This window comes from Bombina bombina, chromosome 2, assembly GCF_027579735.1.
Source record: "Bombina bombina isolate aBomBom1 chromosome 2, aBomBom1.pri, whole genome shotgun sequence".
Classification (NCBI taxonomy): Eukaryota; Metazoa; Chordata; class Amphibia; order Anura; family Bombinatoridae; genus Bombina; species Bombina bombina.
This window is the reverse complement of record NC_069500.1, coordinates 320,263,535-320,282,492: the sequence shown is the minus strand read 5'-3', so window position 1 is coordinate 320,282,492 and position 18,958 is coordinate 320,263,535. Positions and strand designations below refer to the sequence as shown.

The window sequence follows — 18,958 nt, the reverse complement described above, 5'->3', positions numbered from 1 at the left end:
TATGTAAGAACTTACCTGATAAATTCATTTCTTTCATATTAGCAAGAGTCCATGAGCTAGTGACGTATGGGATATACATTCCTACCAGGAGGGGCAAAGTTTCCCAAACCTCAAAATGCCTATAAATACACCCCTCACCACACCCACAAATCAGTTTAACGTATAGCCAAGAAGTGGGGTGATAAGAAAAAAGTGCGAAAGCATAAAAAATAAGGAATTGGAATAATTGTGCTTTATACAAAAAAATCATAACCACCACAAAAAAAGGGTGGGCCTCATGGACTCTTGCTAATATGAAAGAAATGAATTTATCAGGTAAGTTCTTACATAAATTATGTTTTCTTTCATGTAATTAGCAAGAGTCCATGAGCTAGTGACGTATGGGATAATGACTACCCAAGATGTGGATCTTCCACGCAAGAGTCACTAGAGAGGGAGGGATAAAATAAAGACAGCCAATTCCGCTGAAAAAAATCCACACCCAAAATAAAGTTTAAATCTTATAATGAAAAAAACTGAAATTATAAGCAGAAGAATCAAACTGAAACAGCTGCCTGAAGTACTTTTCTACCAAAAACTGCTTCAGAAGAAGAAAACACATAAAAATGGTAGAATTTAGTAAAAGTATGCAAAGAAGACCAAGTGGCTGCTTTGCAAATCTGATCAACTGAAGCTTCATTCCTATACGCCCAGGAAGTAGAAACTGACCTAGTAGAATGAGCTGTAATCCTTTGAGGCGGAGTTTTACCCGACTCGACATAGGCATGATGAAACAAAGATTTTAACCAAGATGCCAAAGAAATGGCAGAAGCCTTCTGACCTTTCCTAGAACCGGAAAAGATAACAAATAGACTAGAAGTCTTTCGGAAATCCTTAGTAGCTTCAACATAATATTTCAAAGCTCTAACTACATCCAAAGAATGCAACGACTTTTCCTTAGAATTCTTAGGATTAGGACACAATGAAGGAACCACAATTTCTCTACTAATGTTGTTAGAATTCACAACCTTAGGTAAAAATTTAAAAGAAGTTCGCAACACCGCCTTATCCTGATGAAAAATCAGAAAAGGAGACTCACAAGAAAGAGCAGATAATTCAGAAACTCTTCTAGCAGAAGAGATGGCCAAAAGAAACAAAACTTTCCAAGAAAGTAATTTAATGTCCAGCGAATGCATAGGTTCAAACGGAGGAGCTTGAAGAGCCCCCAGAACCAAATTCAAACTCCAAGGAGGAGAAATTGACTTAATAACAGGTTTTATACGAGCCAAAGCTTGTACAAAACAATGAATATCAGGAAGACTAGCAATCTTTCTGTGAAAAAGAACAGAAAGAGCAGAGATTTGACCTTTCAAGGAACTTGCAGACAAACCTTATCCAAACCATCCTGAAGAAACTGTAAAATTCTAGGAATTCTAAAAGAATGCCAAGAAAAAATGATGAGAAAAACACCAAGAAATGTAAATCTTCCAGACTCGATAATATATCTTCCTAGATACAGTTTTACGAGCCTGTAACATAGTATTAATCATAGAGTCAGAGAAACCTCTATGACTGAGAATCAAGCGTTCAATCTCCATACCTTCAAATTTAAGGATTTGAGAAACCTGATGGAAAAAAGGACCCTGCGATAGAAGGTCTGGTCTTAACGGAAGAGTCCACGGTTGGCAAGTGGCCATCCGGACAAGATCCGCATAACAAAACCTGAGAGGCCATGCTGGAGCCACCAGCAGAATAAACAAACGCTCCTTTAGAATCTTGGAAAAAGAACTAGAGGCGGAAAGATATAAGCAGGATGATACTTCCAAGGAAGTGACAATGCATCCACTGCTTCCGCCTGAGGATCCCTGGATCTGGACAGATACCTGGGAAGCTTCTTGTTTAGATGAGAACAATCTGAAGAAATTCCTCTGGGTGAAGAAACCATTCGCCCGGATGTAGCGTTTGGCGACTGAGATAATCCGCTTCCCAATTGTCTATACCTGGGATATGAACCGCAGAAATTAGACAGGAGCTGGATTCTGCCCATACAAGTATTCAAGAGATTTCTTTCATAGTCAGAGGACTGTGAGTTCCTCCTTGATGATTGACATATGCCACGGTTGTGACATTGTCCGTCTGGAAACAAATGAACGACTCTCTCTTTAGAAGAGGCCACGACTGAAGAGCTCTGAAAATTGCACGGAGTTCCAAAATGTTGATTGGTAATCTCGCCTCCTGAGATTCCCAAACCCCTTGTGCTGTCAGAAACCCCCATACAGCTCCCCAACCTGTCAGACTTGTTGAGATCACAGTCTAGGTTGGAAGAACAAAAGAAGCCCCCTGAACTAAACAATAGTGGTCTGTCCAACACGTCAGAGAGTGTTGAACAATCGGTTTTAAAGATATTGAGATATCTTTGTATAATCCCTGCACCACTGGTTCAGCATACAGAGCTGAAGAGGTCGCATGTGAAAACGAGCAAAGGGGATCGCGTCCAATGCAGCTGTCATAAGACCTAGAATTTCCATGCATAAGGCTACCGAAGGGAAAGATTGAGACTAAAGGTTTCGACAAGCTGAAACCAATTTCAGACGCCTCTTGTCCGTCAGAGACAGAATCAAGGACACTGAATCTATCAGGAAACCAAAAAAGGTTACCCTTGTCTGAGGAATCAAACAAACTTTTTGGTAAATTGATCCTCCAACCATGTTCTTGAAGAAACAACACTTATAAAAAAGACTGGGAAGGTTCTTTCTAGTGAAAATGAGCAAAGGGAATTGAATCCAATGCTGTGGCCATAAGACCTAAACTTCTATGCATATATAGCAACTGAAGGAAATAATAGAGACTAAAGGAACCGATAGACGGAACCCAATAAAATTATCCCTTGTCTGATAGAGACAAGGACAGTGACACAAACTATCTGGAAACCTAAAAAAGGTGACCCTTGTGTGAGGAATCAAGAGCTTTTGAAAAAAAGATCCTCTAACTATGTCCTGAAGAGCAAGTAAATCATATGAGATTCCGCATCCTCAGAAAATAATCTGAATGAAAACAGAAAAATGAAAATATGCATTTATTGTATCTAATGAAAACAAATAATGCTATCAATGACCATAAAAAGGCAAAATAGTTTGAATAAAACTCCAAAACCCGGTTCCTCAAAAGGAACTGGAAGAAATACCCCAGAAGATTCCAGGTCTGAGCAGCGCTTGAACCCCATGGGTGCCCAGCCATGCTTCAACAGTACCCAAAATATATAGGACAGAAACACAGTTAAAGAAAGTGTTAGCCTTACTGGAATAAAATCAAAGAAATTTGGACAAAATAAATTTCAAAGAAGCCTTAACCTGCCCCTTACCAGCCAAGCTGGAATACGGCACGTACATCGCAATATTAGGGAGCTGATTTCAAACTCCAATTATAGACATGTTACTTGGGAAAGAACTCAGGAATTCGTTCCTTAATAAGAACAACCAAACCAGTATAAGCTTAAAGTTTTAGTCTTAGAACTCAATCTTGAAGCCCAGAGTAACAGTTAAGAATTGAATCCAATTATAAAACAAATAATTGATTATCTTAGAACAAAAGAAATATGTTTTTTTTTATTATTATTATTTTTTTATTATTTTTTTTTAAAAATCACAAAATTCTTCTAGCTAAAAAAGCTAAAGACATAGAATAACCCTCATTTGCGAAAATATTCAATAAAATGAAGACACAAATGAAATTATTAGCATGATAGTCCAGTTTAAAGGACCAGCCAATACAGTGGACTTGCATAATCAATAAATGCAAAACAACAAGACAAATGCAACAGCACCTAGTCTAGTAAATGTTGTCCCTTTAACAATGCTAAAATAAATCATAATCTGATACTTGATCTTAAAGTAAACAGAGAAAATGAAGCAATTGCAATATCCAAATAAATCACAACTATCTAAAGGAAAATAAATACTATTTTGCTATAGAAACAATAGCATAATTAGTAGAATTAGAGATAGCCCCAATAAATTGGAGAACCCTCCAAATTGAGTTTAACTGCTGGCAAAAAATATAGTTTAAAACCTTTGAAGAGGAAATAAAAGAAAATTCTCAGCCTATTCCATTCCCTAGTATGGGGAATTGGAAAGAAAACCTCTGAAAACACAGAAGAAATAAATAGGCAGAAATAATGTCAGCTAGTCTTAAAGAACTAGTTACCTTAATATCCAAAATAATCAACACCTTTTCAACAAAGAACAAATATACTTTAATAATAGAAAAATAATAAAAAAGTAGATTTGTTAGTGTCAATATCTGATGAAGAAAATTTCTGAAAGAGAAAAAAACATCATCAGAGAAGGATAAATCAGTATGTTGTTGGTCATTTGAAACTTCAATAATTAAAAAAGAAGTGAAAAAAAGACCTAAAAATTTTATTAAAAGGCACGAAGTCAGACAAAGCCTTTAAAATAGAATCAGAAAAATATTTCTTATAAATCTTCTAAATATTTGTTGTAAGGAAGGAAATATATAAAGCATAAATACTAATGGATTCCGCATGTAAAAGTATAACATAATAACTTATTACAAACCATAGCTAAAGATAAACATTTATAACATTTAAAATAAATGAACTTAGCTTTGGTAGAACTGAAACTCAGTTAAGCGTTTTTCCAGAAGTGGCTTCTGATTCAGAGTCAATCTGAGACATCTTGCAATATGTAATAGAAAAAACAACATATAAAGCAAAATTGATCAGTTTCAGGAATGGGAAAAAAATGCCAATGAACAAGCTTCTAGCAACCAGAAGCAATAAATAATGAGACTTAAATATTGTGGAGACAACAATGACGCTCAAATTTTTTAGCGCCAAAAAAGCCGCCCACATTATTTGGCGCCTAAATGCTTTTGGCGCCAAAAATGGCGCCACATCCGGTAACGCTGACATTTTTTGACGCAAAAACGGCAAAAAAATGACGCAACTTCCGGCGACACGTATGACGCCGGAAATGACAAGAAAATTTTTGCGCCAAGAAAGTCCGCGCCAAGAATGACGCAATAAAATTAAGCATTTTCAGCCCCCGCGAGCCTAACAGCCCACAGGGAAAAAAGTCAAATTTTAAGGTAAGAAAAAATTGAATTATTCATATGCATTATCCCGAATATGAAACTGACTGTCTGAAAATAAGGAACGTTGAACATCCTGAATCAAGGCAAATAAATGTTTAAACACATATATTTAGAACTTTATATAAAAGTGCCCAACCATAGCTTAGAGTGTCACAGAAAATAAGACTTACTTACCCCAGGACACTCATCTACATGTAGTAGAAAGCCAAACCAGTACTGAAACGAGAATCAGTAGAGGTAATGGTATATATAAGAGTATATCGTCGATCTGAAAAGGGAGGTAAGAGATGAATCTCTACGACCGATAACAGAGAACCTATGAAATAGACCCCGTAGAAGGAGATCATTGAATTCAAATAGGCAATACTCTCTTCACATCCCTCTGACATTCACTGCACACTGAGAGGAAAACCGGGCTCCAACCTGCTGCGGAGCGCATATCAACATAGAATCTAGCACAAACTTACTTCACCACCTCCACAGGAGGCAAAGTTTGTAAAACTGATTTGTGGGTGTGGTGAGGGGTGTATTTATAGGCATTTTGAGGTTTGGGAAACTTTGCCCCTCCTGGTAGGAATGTATATCCCATACGTCACTAGCTCATGGACTCTTGCTAATTACATGAAAGAAAAAAACTTTATGGGCTATATAAATAGATCATCTACAAAACATTTATGCAAAGAAAAAATGAGTGTATAATGTCCCTTTAAATAAGACAACAGCGTTGAAAGGAGCAGCTGGAACAGGAGAAAAAAACAGTAGCATGGTGAGTAATAATTATAGTTGTGCCCAGCAGTTTAATGTCCCTTTAGGAGCCACAGCTATTAGGGATGGGTGAATGTGTAAATTTCCGAATTCGAATGTTAGAACGAATGTAATTACTGAAATTCGAATTACAAATCCGAATGTTGATACGAACGAATATTCTTAAAAATTTTATAATCGAATGCTATTTACAGTTTTCGAATGTCACTTTTGAATTTGAATGTTTATAATTAGATCGATTGTCCACATTCGAAATTTCGAATTTAACATTCTATTTAACAAATACTATTCAGAAGTTCAATAGTTCATGTGGTAGGGAATCTAGAAAATTGATACATAATAGATACAAATATATCAATTTGAATGTTTCTATTTCAATTGAATATTGCATCATTTGAATATTACATTTAAAGAAAGCATTAGAAATACTATTACAAACATATAAATTCAAATTTTTCGAATTTGAATATTGCATAATTCGAATATTACATTTAAATAAAGCATTATTAGAAATGCTATTACAAATATATAAGTTCGAATTTTTCGAATTCGAATATTGCATAATTCGAATATTACATTTAAAGAAACCATTAGAAATACTATTACAAATATATAAATTCAAATTTTTCTAAACGAATATTTTTGAATGTAATCATAAAATTTGAAACTGAACATTCGAAAATCGAATGTTAGAATGTTATGTAAACATTCAAAATTCAATTTGATCGAATGTGTTAAAATTCGTTTAATTTTTCGAATGTTGCTAAACATTCGCCCATCCCTAATAGCTATACCGGTAGTTGCAACTGAGGGTCTATATGAGGCTTTTATATTCTTTTTTACCCCCCAGAGGTTTATTCTTCACTTTTCCTGTCTGTTAGTTCCTTAAATCCTCATTCTTGAGGAATGATGGTTTGTGGCAATATTAAAATAGTCCAGTAAACTACTGACAGTCCCCATACTTCCCTCAGAATCTTGTGGTCTGGTCTGTATTCATTTGTGAAAATTTAATTTAAAAAATTTAATTTAAAAAAAAAGTATACTCTATCTGAAACATGAAGGAAATATTTGGGGTTTCATATTTCTTTATAAGGAGGCAAATCCCAATCATACTCATACAGGTGCTAGTTATAAACTAGCGTAAACACAAACATATTAAATTGCAGCCATTTCATACACATCATAGCTAGAGTTGCCTCCCAGCCAGCATTTTACTGGCATGGACAGTATTTTTAAGCTTCAGGCCAATATATAAAATAAAGAATAAATATAGAAATAAAGGTCATATCATTGTGAAACTTATTCTAAGTGCGCTGGAATCTAATTACGAACAAACAATAATTTAAAATCAGTCCTAGAAGCTTTAGTTTCTGAGTTATGCTGTATAATTATTTATGCTAATGATAGTGGCCAGTATTTTTTTCCAAGAAAGGTGGCATCCCTAATCATAGCACATTTTTACTTACAATGTCTATTTAAAGAGACATTTTACTGATGTAAAAAAAGAAGATATTTACCTCAAAAAAAATTTCAGCAGAGTGCTCTGTGATCTTTTTATGTTTCTCTGCAGTGCTGAGTTCACACTTTGCTTTACTGTGATCTCATATGATTTCACCATAATCTTGTAAGATTTTAAATTAAACGTCCATAAAAGGACAGTCAACTCCAAATGTTTTATTGTTTTAAAAGATAGATAATCCCTTTATCACCCATTACCCAGTTTTGCACAGCCAACATGGTTATATTAATACACTTTTTACCTCTGTGATTATCTTATATCTAAGCCTCTTTTGACAGCCCCTGATCACATGACTATTTATTATCTATTCACTTGCATTTTAGTCAATTAGTGCTGTGTTGTGCACAACTCGGGGAGTGAGCACAATGTTATCTATATGGCTCACAACTAGCACTCTCCTGTTGTGATAAGAGGTTGTCTGTAATGGCTTAGAAGCAGGCAGCAATTTAGAGGTTTAAATGTTATAAAGTATATTAATATAACAATGTTGGTTGTGCAAAGCTGGGGAATGGGTAGTAAAGGTGCTATCTATCTTTTTTAACAATAACAATTTTGGTGTTGACTGTCCCTTTAAACTGAGGATGAAAATAAATGACGCACATGCCAGATGCACACTCCTTTGCAAGTCCTGGGACCACCATCCTGATTGGATTTTAAAGTATTTTTACAGTGGTATGTGGCTACTGAGGAAATTTTGAGGTAAAATATCTTCCTTTTTTACATAGAGATGTTCATGTAATTTAAGATTTGGGTATCATGTCCCTATATGTTTTAATTTAAAAAAATCATAAAGCCATTAAGGGAATGATGAAAAATGTATCAGCTTTAATAGTAAACTACCAGAGCAATCTAGACAAGATACTGTTTCAGCCTCTGCTTTATGGTGTCTCCGGTGTTACTGTTTTTTTGCAGAGTGATAGTACAGCAACATTTACCAAGCCTGATACAACACACCATTTTTCAACAGTGTATTTGGCAATATATTAATTTGATTTTTGTGCATGTGTTTTTTCAGTTTTGATAAATAATTACAAATGAAGACTGCTTGACTCTTCTGGAAGGGCTCACAGAATTTGAGACCTTGATCTGTGATAAACTATTGTGATATTACTATTTTGTCCTTGCTGTTCTGTCTCATCTAAGTTTCCAACCCATCAGATTGATACACTCATGTTTGCATTTGTCTTGACTATTAAGATTTAAGTATTTGTTGACCTCAGTTTGTGATTTGTCCTTTTTGTTAAAAACAAATCCTTAAAAATAACCTCTGCATGTTCTTGCCTGGCAGCTGTTAACTCCATTGTGTGTGTTTACCAAATGTTTTACATGTCAGTGAGCCATCCCTGGGTATGTTCACATCCTAGCTCCTATAACTCACCCTTGTGCCCATTACTGTTCTAATAACTGCTAAAAGCTTGTGACCATTGACACTTTATTACAAAATGAAGATAAGCATTATATCCTATGAAAACCAATAGTATTAACAGATAAATGCACTTACCGACTTATTAGCTGACAGAAAATTCTGCAAATGGGTCAAAGGAGTAACTCCAGTTTTCTGATGGACAGAAAACTATTACAATACATATTACAAGTGTTAAAATATTTAGTTTTACATCTAATAAATGCTGTATTCATGCACCTGGTGCATTCATGCTTTTACACTGATGCTAATTGGTAGGTATGCACTGTGCTCAACTTACAGAGAAGACCTACCAGCTTGTGTGCCATTTAGCTTATTATAATAATACTATTTTTTTTTTATCACTCTGTTGCTTGAACAGAACTATGTGTTTAACCCTTACAAAGGAGTTAAACACATGGTTAAAGTCAGCTGTGGATAGACATGATTCAGGTAGAGAATACAATTTTAAACAACCTTAAAATTTACTTCTATTATGTAATTTGCTTCATTCTTTAGATATCCTTTGTTGAAGAAATAGTGATTCACATGGGTGATGGCCAGGCATCTATGTGCAGTCACCAATCAGCAGCTACTAAGCCTATCTAGATATGCTTTTCAGCAAAGGATATCAATAGAATGAAACAAGTTAGATAATAGAAGTAAATTAGAAAGTTGTTTATAATTGCATGTTCTTTATAAATCATGAAAGAAAAAAATGTGGATTTTATGTCCCTTTAGCCTCTTGATTTTAAGAAATAGACATGGAAAAGTAAATCGATTTGAATAAATTGAAGTGGCCTCACTAATCTAAGCGCCTGTAAAAGCCAGGAGTGCACTGCAAATTGCATATTGGATGATGGGATTTGTAGTTCCTGTGCATTCCTTGGAAATGCAAATCACATAACTCTGCATGTTATTTAAGGTCATGAATGTTCTCTTAAAATGCATCCAGTGAGTATCATGGGAGGAAAAGGAGGAAAAAACAGAGCTAAAAAAAATCTCAGCTCAAGCCTCCAGGCCCAACTTTAGAGGCTCCACAGAGCACTGGCACTGTGAATTCATTAAGTCTTGATTTATTTAATATAGGCCAAGACTATAAATCTCCAGTTTCTCAAATCTTTAGTAACTGGGGTGGTTAAAATAACATACAAATAAGTAAAGCTGGGAAATTTACCTCACTGATTTAAAGGAATGAAAAGTTTGTATAAAAGACCTCAGTTCAGTATGTTCATGGTTGACACCTGTCACTCCATTAGTCACTGTTCCTTTGTATGTTATGTACATTTCAGCTAAAAGTCAGTGTGCCCTCCCTAGCAATGTTCATACAACCACCATTACTACGTTCATCCTTCTACCCCCATTCTCCAATAAGTCAGATGCTCATGACAGCTAACATATGGATGTTCCTTTGAACATGTTAGGAAAACCAAAAGCATTGATAAGGCAATTAGATTGTCAGCCAGCCAATGAAAATGATGTATTCAGCCAGTAGAAAATAGTAACATGCTATGTGTGGTTATCAATATACAGGTGAAACTCGAAAAATTTGAATATTGTGCAAAAGTTAATTTATTTCACTAATGCAACTTAAAGGGACACTGAACCCAAATTTATTTTGTAATTCAGAAAGAGCATGCAATTTTAAGCAACTTTCTAATTTACTCCTATTATCAATTTTTCTTCGTTCTCTTGCTATCATTATTTGAAAAAGAAGGCATCTAAGCTTTTTTTTTTGGTTTCAGTACTCTGGACAGCACTTTTTTATTGGTGGATGAATTTATCCACCAATCAGCAAGGACAACCCAGGTTGTTCACCAAAAATGGGTCGGCATCTAAACTTACATTCTTGTATTTCAAATAAAGATACCAAGAGAATGAAGAAAATTTGATAATAGGAGTAAATTAGAAAGTTGCTTAAAATTTCATGCTCAATCTGAATCACGAAAGAAAAAGTTTGGGTACAGTGTCCCTTTAAAAGGTGAAACTAATATATGAGATAGACTCATTTCATGCAAAGCAAGATAGTTCAAGCCGTGATTTGCCATAATTGTGATGATTATGGCTTACAGCTCATGAAAACCCCAAATCCACAATCTCAGAAAAGGTGCAAAATTCTAGGCTCAAAGTGTCCCACTCTAATCAGCTAATTAAGTTATAACACCTGCAAAGGGTTACTAAGCCTTTAAATGGTCTCTCAGTCTGGTTCAGTAGGAATCACAATCATGGGAAAGACTGCTGACCTGACAGTTGTGCAGAAAACCATCATTGACAGCCTCCATAAGGAGGGAAAGCCTCAAAAGGTAATTGCAAAAGAAGTTGGATGTTCCCAAAATGCTGTATCAAAGCACATTAATAGAAAGTTATGTGGAAGGGAAAAGTGTGGAAGAAAAAAGGTGCACAAGCAGCAGGGATGACCGCAGCCTGGAGAGGATTGTCAGGAAAAGGCCATTCAAAAGTGTTGGGGACTTTCACAAGAGCCACCACACACAGACGGATCCTGGACATGGGCTTCAAATGTCTTATTCCTCTTGTCAAGCCACTCCTGAACAACAAACAACGTCAGAAGCGTCTTACCTGGGCTAAAGAAAAACAGACCTGGTCTGTTGCTCAGTGGTCCAAAGTCCTCTTTTCTGATGAGAGCAAATTTTGCATCTCATTTGGAAACCAAGGACCCAGAGTATGGAGGAAGAATGGAGAGGCACACACTGCAAGATGCTTGAAGTCCAGTGTGAAGTTTCCATAGTCTGTATTGATTTGGGGAGCAATGTCATCTGCTGGTTTTGGTCCACTGTGCTTCATTAAGTCCAGGGTCAACGCAGCCGTCTACCATGAGATTTTGGAGCACTTCATGCTTCCTTCCACAGACGAGCTCTATGGGGATGCTGACTTCATTTTCCAGCAGGACTTGGCACCTGCCCACACTGCCAAAAGCACAAAAACCTGGTTCAATGACCGTGGGATTACTGTGCTTGATTGGCCAGCAAACTCGCCTGACCTGAACCCTATAGAGAATCTATGGGGCATTGCCAAGAGAAAGATGAGAGACATGAGACCGAACAATGCAGAAGAGCTGAAGGCCACTATTGAAGCATCCTGGTCTTCCATAACACCTCAGCAGTGCCACAGGCTTATAGCTTCCATGCCATGCCGCATTGAGGCAGTAATTGCTGCAAAAAGGGCCCAAACCAAGTACTGAGTACATACAGTATGCATGCTTATACTTTTCAGAGGTCCGATATTGTTCTACAGGTATGTACAATCCTTGTTTTATTGATTACATGTAATATTCAAATTTTCTGAGATTGTGGATTTGGGGTTTTCATGAGCTGTAAGCCATAATCATCACAATTATGACAAATCACGGCTTGAACTAACTTGCTTTGCATGTAATGAGTCTATCTCATATATTAGTTTCACGGTTTCACCTTTTAAGTTGCATTAGTGAAATAAATGAACTTTTGCACGATATTCAAATTTTTCGAGTTTCACCTGTATGTTGTACAGTTAAAGTGTGCCAGTGTGAGAGGTAACAGGTAAAATGCTATAATGAAACATCACATATAAATGATTCTGTAATTTATTGTGCGAGTTAAATTCTATCATACCAGAATTATAAATTATGCTAAGAAAACATGCAGTTTAACAGTGCCAAATGCAAACGTGCCATAGTGAAATGAACCACATAAACTGTGTAGGGAACAATTTCAGATAGGGAGAGGTGGCATCATGAATATTTCCCTTACTATATTTAGTGATATGTATTTATTTATCACCTGCATTGAAGAGAAACAAGAATAATAGTCTGTATATTTGTGTGTTGTAAAATAACTTCTTGTAGTATAATACCAATAAGGTATTTGCTACTGAAAGGGTTAAGGTAGACTGTTTTACTATCCAAGTTAAAGATACAAGGTAAAAGTTACAATATATGTGAATAAAACAACTAATTTTTAGAAGGTCATTATAGTGAAAACAGTAAATTGTGTTAAACACATAGGTAAAGTACCAATTGGGAAATGCAAAGAAATGCTGGTCCAGAGAGTAAACTGATACTGACCCAATCAGCAGCACTAGTTGCATGGCCCAGCTGTATGGGGGCAAACACATAGTCCATAGTTATAAAATGACATGCTCTAACTTAGGGGTTGATTAATCTTTTTAACATTTAGGAGCTTTGCAGACATACTTTTAGGAGTCAAACAGTGGTATTTGTATATAGATATATGTAGAGTAACTCAAAAAGTTAGGAGCCAGGGGTAAAATTCTAGGAGCCAATGGCTCCCTGGCTCCTGTGTTTATTGAGCCCTGCTCTAAGGAATGGAAGCATGTAATGTAATGTTTTAGCATATTGTGCAACTTTTAAAACCTTTTGTAATTATCTCCCCCACCTTCTCTGTCTCTTATAGCACTAGAAATTATTCTATATAGCACCCTTAGCCATATGATGTGACTCTGGATGAGAATCACTGCTTTAATACAATAAAAAACAGCTTTATTGTCCCTGGGAAATTCCCTTTTCCCCACAGAGGCTATGTGCCTGTTTGCTGTTTTATATCATTATTTTAGGTTGCCATGCTCAAATGTTGCCAGATATTTCATCATTCATTATAAAAATCAGTGTTAAGTTACAATTACACATCAGTGTATTTCATTTTTGATTAGTAGAATTTTTACAACACACATGGATTAGTAAAAAGTAAAAGCTATAACTGTTCCAGTGACAGCTTTTGTTGAGCATGTTACATACATAGTATCCAGTAGCAGACCTATTCAACAGAGGGCCCTGGTGCAACATTATTTTTGGGCCCCCCAAAGGTAACTGAGTAGTAAGTAATAATAATAATATACATGCTGCGCTGTATAATGATTTTGAGGATAGTTAGACAGACAGTTGGACCCGCAACCTGCACTAATAAAAAGCTTCCCTCCATTGGGATTGTACACATTCTGCACAATGCAATGTATATTCTGGCTGCTATGGGCCCTGGTGCCACTGCACCTGCTGCACCAAAGGTAGTTCTGCCCCAGAGAGCATCCATCCATGTACCCTCACACTGGCAGGTTGCACCTACTGAGAGAGCCAGTGTTTTGTACCGTGTCCATTGTGACAGATTTTGACTATATGGTCTAGTAAACCCCATACCTTTTCAGTTGGACTGTTAAAGGGATGTTGCAGATATGAGAGAGCATAAACATATTAAAATACGTCTTACATTAATTAAATTAGTGGCAGACGAATAATACATACTGCTGTATTCATTATCAGGTGATAAGTACAGATGATAGATAGATAGATAGATAGATAGATAGATAGTGGGAAAAGCTCCTATGAGTATGTGTGTTTGGGTCAAGAAATAAAACCTGGTGGGCACACATATGTGTTGGAGAGTACCCAGTGGATTTACATGAGGGCAGACCAACCAATTATTGTCTGTGACTCCCTGACATCTCTACATGACTCAAACCAAACCTTCTCTCTTGCACTGACTTTCTACCTGGGATCTTTTCTGCACTTCTGACACCCTTATGGTATATTACCTTATAAAAGGGATAGAAAGGTCAACATGTGGGATGTGCATTGAAGCATTTCAATATGAAATAGAGGCAATATACTTCCATTAGCAAAAATTGTGCTTGCTACATTTGCAGGCAGTAAGATGACTTTATGGAAACTGCCATGAAAAATCATGAAATCTGAGGCCAAAATGGGTTTGATTAATAAACAATTCATTGCTTTCAATGACTTACAGCACCTGGAGCCTTGTCATGTTTACATTGTCACTTATTATATTATGTTCCACGTTCCTTAAAGAGACAGAATACACCAAATTTCATATAACTACATGTAGTAGACACTACTATAAAGAGATACTGATCTAAAAATCCAGTATAAAACCTTATAAAAACTCAGAAGCTCCAAGTTTAGCACTGTTGATTAGTCCGAGACACCCACTGAAAGGGGCTGGGAGCAGACACTATCCCCCTCCCCACTTCTCTGCATATGAAAAGACAGATTAGACAAACATAAGCCAGGAGTTTGTAAGCACTCGTATTTACATCTGACACTTTGGGGCTTGGTTAGGAGTCTGAAAATCAGCAGAACTAACAATTGTTACAAAAACACTCCCAGATGGGCTATATAAGTGGATCATCTACAAAACATTTATGCAAAGAAAAATCTGGTGTACAATGGCTCTTTAACCACTTTGTGGCAGTACAATAGTGTTGACATTGTTACAACGTTCCTATTTAAAACACTATTAGTAAAAATGTGATTGTGTGATTTCAAGGCTTGGATCAGATCATGAGAGATTGTCTACGCTGCTAGGCACACCCCCCAGGCCGATCCTTGTCTTTGTCAAAGGGGGAAGTTGCAGGACTCCATATGTGGTAGGACGTTCCATGCTGTCCTAATGGCGTTAAAGCCCATTGCTGTTAGGGTGGCATGGGACATCACAATGGCATGAAGCTGTTAAGATGACTAGATGTAGTATAAGAATTTTGCATTAGAACTAACTCTTCAAGTCGGCAGAAGCTGAATTTGGTGTTTTTAAAGGGATATACAAACCAAAATTTCACTTTTATGATTCAGATAGAGCATGCAATTTTAAACAACATTCTATTTTATTTCTTTTATCAATTTTCTTCATTCTCTTGGTATCTTTTGTTGAAAAGCAGGGACGTATGCTTAGGAGCCGGCCTATTTCTGGAGCACTATATGGCAGCAGTTTTGCATGAATGTTATGCTATTCATTTGCAAGAGTATTAGATGGCAGCACTATTTCCTGCCATATAGAGCTTCAGATGCCTACCTAGGTAGCTCTACAACACTGAATATCATGGGAACAAAGCAAATTTGATAATAGAAGTAAATTGGAAAGCTTTTTAAAATGGTATCCTTTGTCTAAATCACATACATCACTTGCATTAAACAGCTATAACATGTGTACATTACTTACGTTTGCTATTTAACAGTGCCACATTTGTTACTGTAAAACACCTTACTTCATGCCATCACTTTTTATTAATTGATGCTTTTTTTTTAATCAGGTTCACTTCTGAAAGAAGAAAATATTCACTCTGTGACACTTCTGTACCTGATGTCTATTCCCAGCTTTTGTATCCTCTTTCTGGCTGCGCTGCTCATTGAAACAGAAGTCGTGTGGGAGACTCCACCAGACTGTGATAACAAACTCTGGCTTTTCATTCTTCTTAGCTGCCTGGGTTCTGTGCTGTACAACTTGGCCAGCTTCTTTGTCATCACGCTGACATCTGCTGTCACTATACATGTGCTAGGAAACCTAAATGTCGTTGGGAACCTGGTTCTGTCTCGTGTGCTCTTTGGAAGTCACCTTACAGCCCTTAGTTACACTGGAATAGGACTCACTTTGGCAGGGATGTTTATGTACCAAAATAGCCATCTTATAGCTGAATACTTTAGACATTCTCCAGAAGAAACAAAAGAACACTCTAAGTCTAAGTAATGACCTACTTCTCCAAAGATGCCATTAAACAGACTGAGTTTTTCAGGTCATTAAATACATGATTGGGATGAACATCTTCTCTCCAACTCAATATATGAGAGGACAATACTCAGCTAAATGAACACTTGTGCAGGGCATCTGCATCTTGATGTTTCTTTCAAGAAACGATATTATATTCTTATCTCTTATAGGTAGCTCTGATTTTTCAGAGTAATAATAATTTGTTCTTCTTGCAATATTGTTCATTGCCAACCAGTCAAGAACTACAAAACATCTCACTGTTCATTTTATTGTAGGTATCAGTGTGTTCATATTAGTATAGAATATTGCAAATGGAACCCATGTAAGGATCGAAAAGTATTGACGATCTCCTCCATAAAATTGTCACTCCACTAACTGGAAATACCTTTGATTCTTTCCTTAAAGGCTTGTAGAAAAACATAAGACATTCTCAGGATGCTGTGCATCATTCAGTCTTGCAAATACCTAAAGTCATTATTAAAATATTTCTATAACAGGAAATACCTCTAGTTCAATATATTGTTAGCCATGAAACGTTGATGTTCTATTTTATGATAACTACCATCTGATTAGTCACACGTCTGATATACAGTTAGCCATAGAATAACATTTGTCGCAGAACTTTCAAAAGCACATTACCGAGAGATTAAATGTAATTCATTTAAAATCAAACATAAAGAATAATGTCATAAATGGTAGGTAAATCAAACGTCAAGTCAAAGTACATAAGTACCAGATGAACCTGAGTGTTGTGTGCCTTTTATTATAGGTTTAAATCATACGGCCACTTACTGCTGTACCTCTGAGGTACTAAAAAACACCACTGCCTTTTATTTTTATGAGGATTTAAAAAAAAAAAAGGGAAATATATGAGTACAGGGTTCAGATAAGATGCATACAATATCAGCATCCTGTACACTTAAAGGGTTATTTAAGGGATATGAAACCCAAATGTTTTCTTTCATGATTTTATTATCAATTGTTCTTCGTATTTGAAAAGCAGTAATGTAAGCTTAGGAGTTGGCCCATTTTTGGTTCAGAATCCTGATTAGCACTTGCTGATTGTTGGTTTACATTTCTCCTTTTTTAAATAAAGATACCAAGAGAATGAAGAAAAATTGATAATAGGAGTAAATTAGAAAGTTGCTTAAAATGTCATGCTCTATCTTAATCATGAAAGAAAAAAACACGTCCCTTTAAACTGCTGGTCATAACTGCAATAGAATATTTTTCGACTTACAATACTATTGTTTTTGCTCCTGTGCCTGCAGCTCTCTTAAAAGCCATTTACCTAATAAAACAACTTATAGGTGCCAGTTGGTGAAGCTCCACGTCTTCAGACTGGACACCACTGTCTAGATGATTAGGTTTTCTCACACCCTGAGACAGAAGCAGTGCACATTTACAGATCAGCGATGCTGCGGGTGTGTCACGTGCGCATGATACAGAGTGAGAGCTTCATAGTTTTGCATCTTTTTTACACAGCTTAAGTTACATAAAATATGTCTATAAAAACACCCTCAGAAATAATATAGAGCTGTACAGTGACTGTATTGTTCTCTATTGTGTACACTAACCTTAAGCACATAATAGAGTTGTCAAAAAGCCAGCAACATGACTGATTTGTGCACTGCCTATTTGTTAGCGTGTGAGAATACCTAAGCTCCAATGTAGCAGTACGAAGAGGAGAAGTGTCAACATTGGGCACTTTTACGTTGATAAAATAAGAGAACCACTTTGAAGACTGTAGTTGTGCCCAGCTATTTAATGTCCCTTTAAGGCTATTTCCTTAAATAAGCACACCTCACATAGTGATATTGGAGATAAGTTATACATTATTTTGGTTAGATATTGGAAGTCGTATAGAAATAATACATCGGACAGATTGTCTTATCTACAGTATATCTAAAATGAATAATCTGCTTCTTTTGTAAATTTGTAAATAGCTTTATGATGCTTTTTTTGGTGTCAGTCTGCTGTACCACAGAGAGCTGAATGGTGTTGCAGACTCTAGCACCCAAGGAGTTAAAGTGATTTTCTACTCTGAAAATAAACTGTGAAAAAATAAAGCTGTGTATTTTATGTAAATCCGCCACCTGCAGTTAATAATAAATGACAAATAAGCTGTGGTGTATTCTGACGGTAAATGTATCTGTAAAATATATTAAATTACATTTGACACCATGTTAGATATCTTAACGGTTCCCTGAAATATAACTGACCTATTAAGCCATTTGTGCTGCTCTTTATTATTTGCCAAATATAATAATCCTTAGTGTTTGGTGTAAATTAATCACAACTCCTTCTCCAGGGTCGTACGTAGAAGCCCCAGGACAGAATATGAGGCAGGGCTCATATACCCCTTATACATGCTGCATTTATTAGAGTCCAATAACTGTTGAAAAACCAAGTCAACCAGGGAGTTTCAGATCCTAAAAATTTTACTTCTAGCTTCCAAAAATTAATAAATTACATAAAGTTGAATGCATCTCTGCAGGTTCCTCCTGCCTGGTTAATAATTTCCAGGCTGCATATCAAAGAAGCTTTGTGTAAAGGTAGAAGTTAACATCAACCCTGGATTTCATGTATAATGTGGATTAAGGATAAATATATTAAACCTAGCGTTTCAGCCACTTGAGAAGCCATTATCAAAAGCAGTATCCGACTAGA

At 36.2% G+C, this 18,958-nt stretch overlaps 1 protein-coding gene across 2 annotated transcripts in view; it reads left to right on the top strand.

Moving 5' to 3' along the window:
* The window catches only part of LOC128648793 (solute carrier family 35 member E4-like), a 34,094-nt gene extending 15,573 nt beyond the window's left edge, over window positions 1–18,521 (top strand). For both annotated transcript variants that reach the window (XM_053701665.1, XM_053701664.1), the window contains one exon: window positions 15,834–18,521. In XM_053701665.1, the coding sequence (XP_053557640.1) occupies window positions 15,834–16,267 (434 nt within the window). In that variant the 3' untranslated portion in view covers window positions 16,268–18,521. The remainder of the gene's footprint in view (window positions 1–15,833) is intronic.
* Window positions 18,522–18,958: the final 437 nt, after the last annotated feature.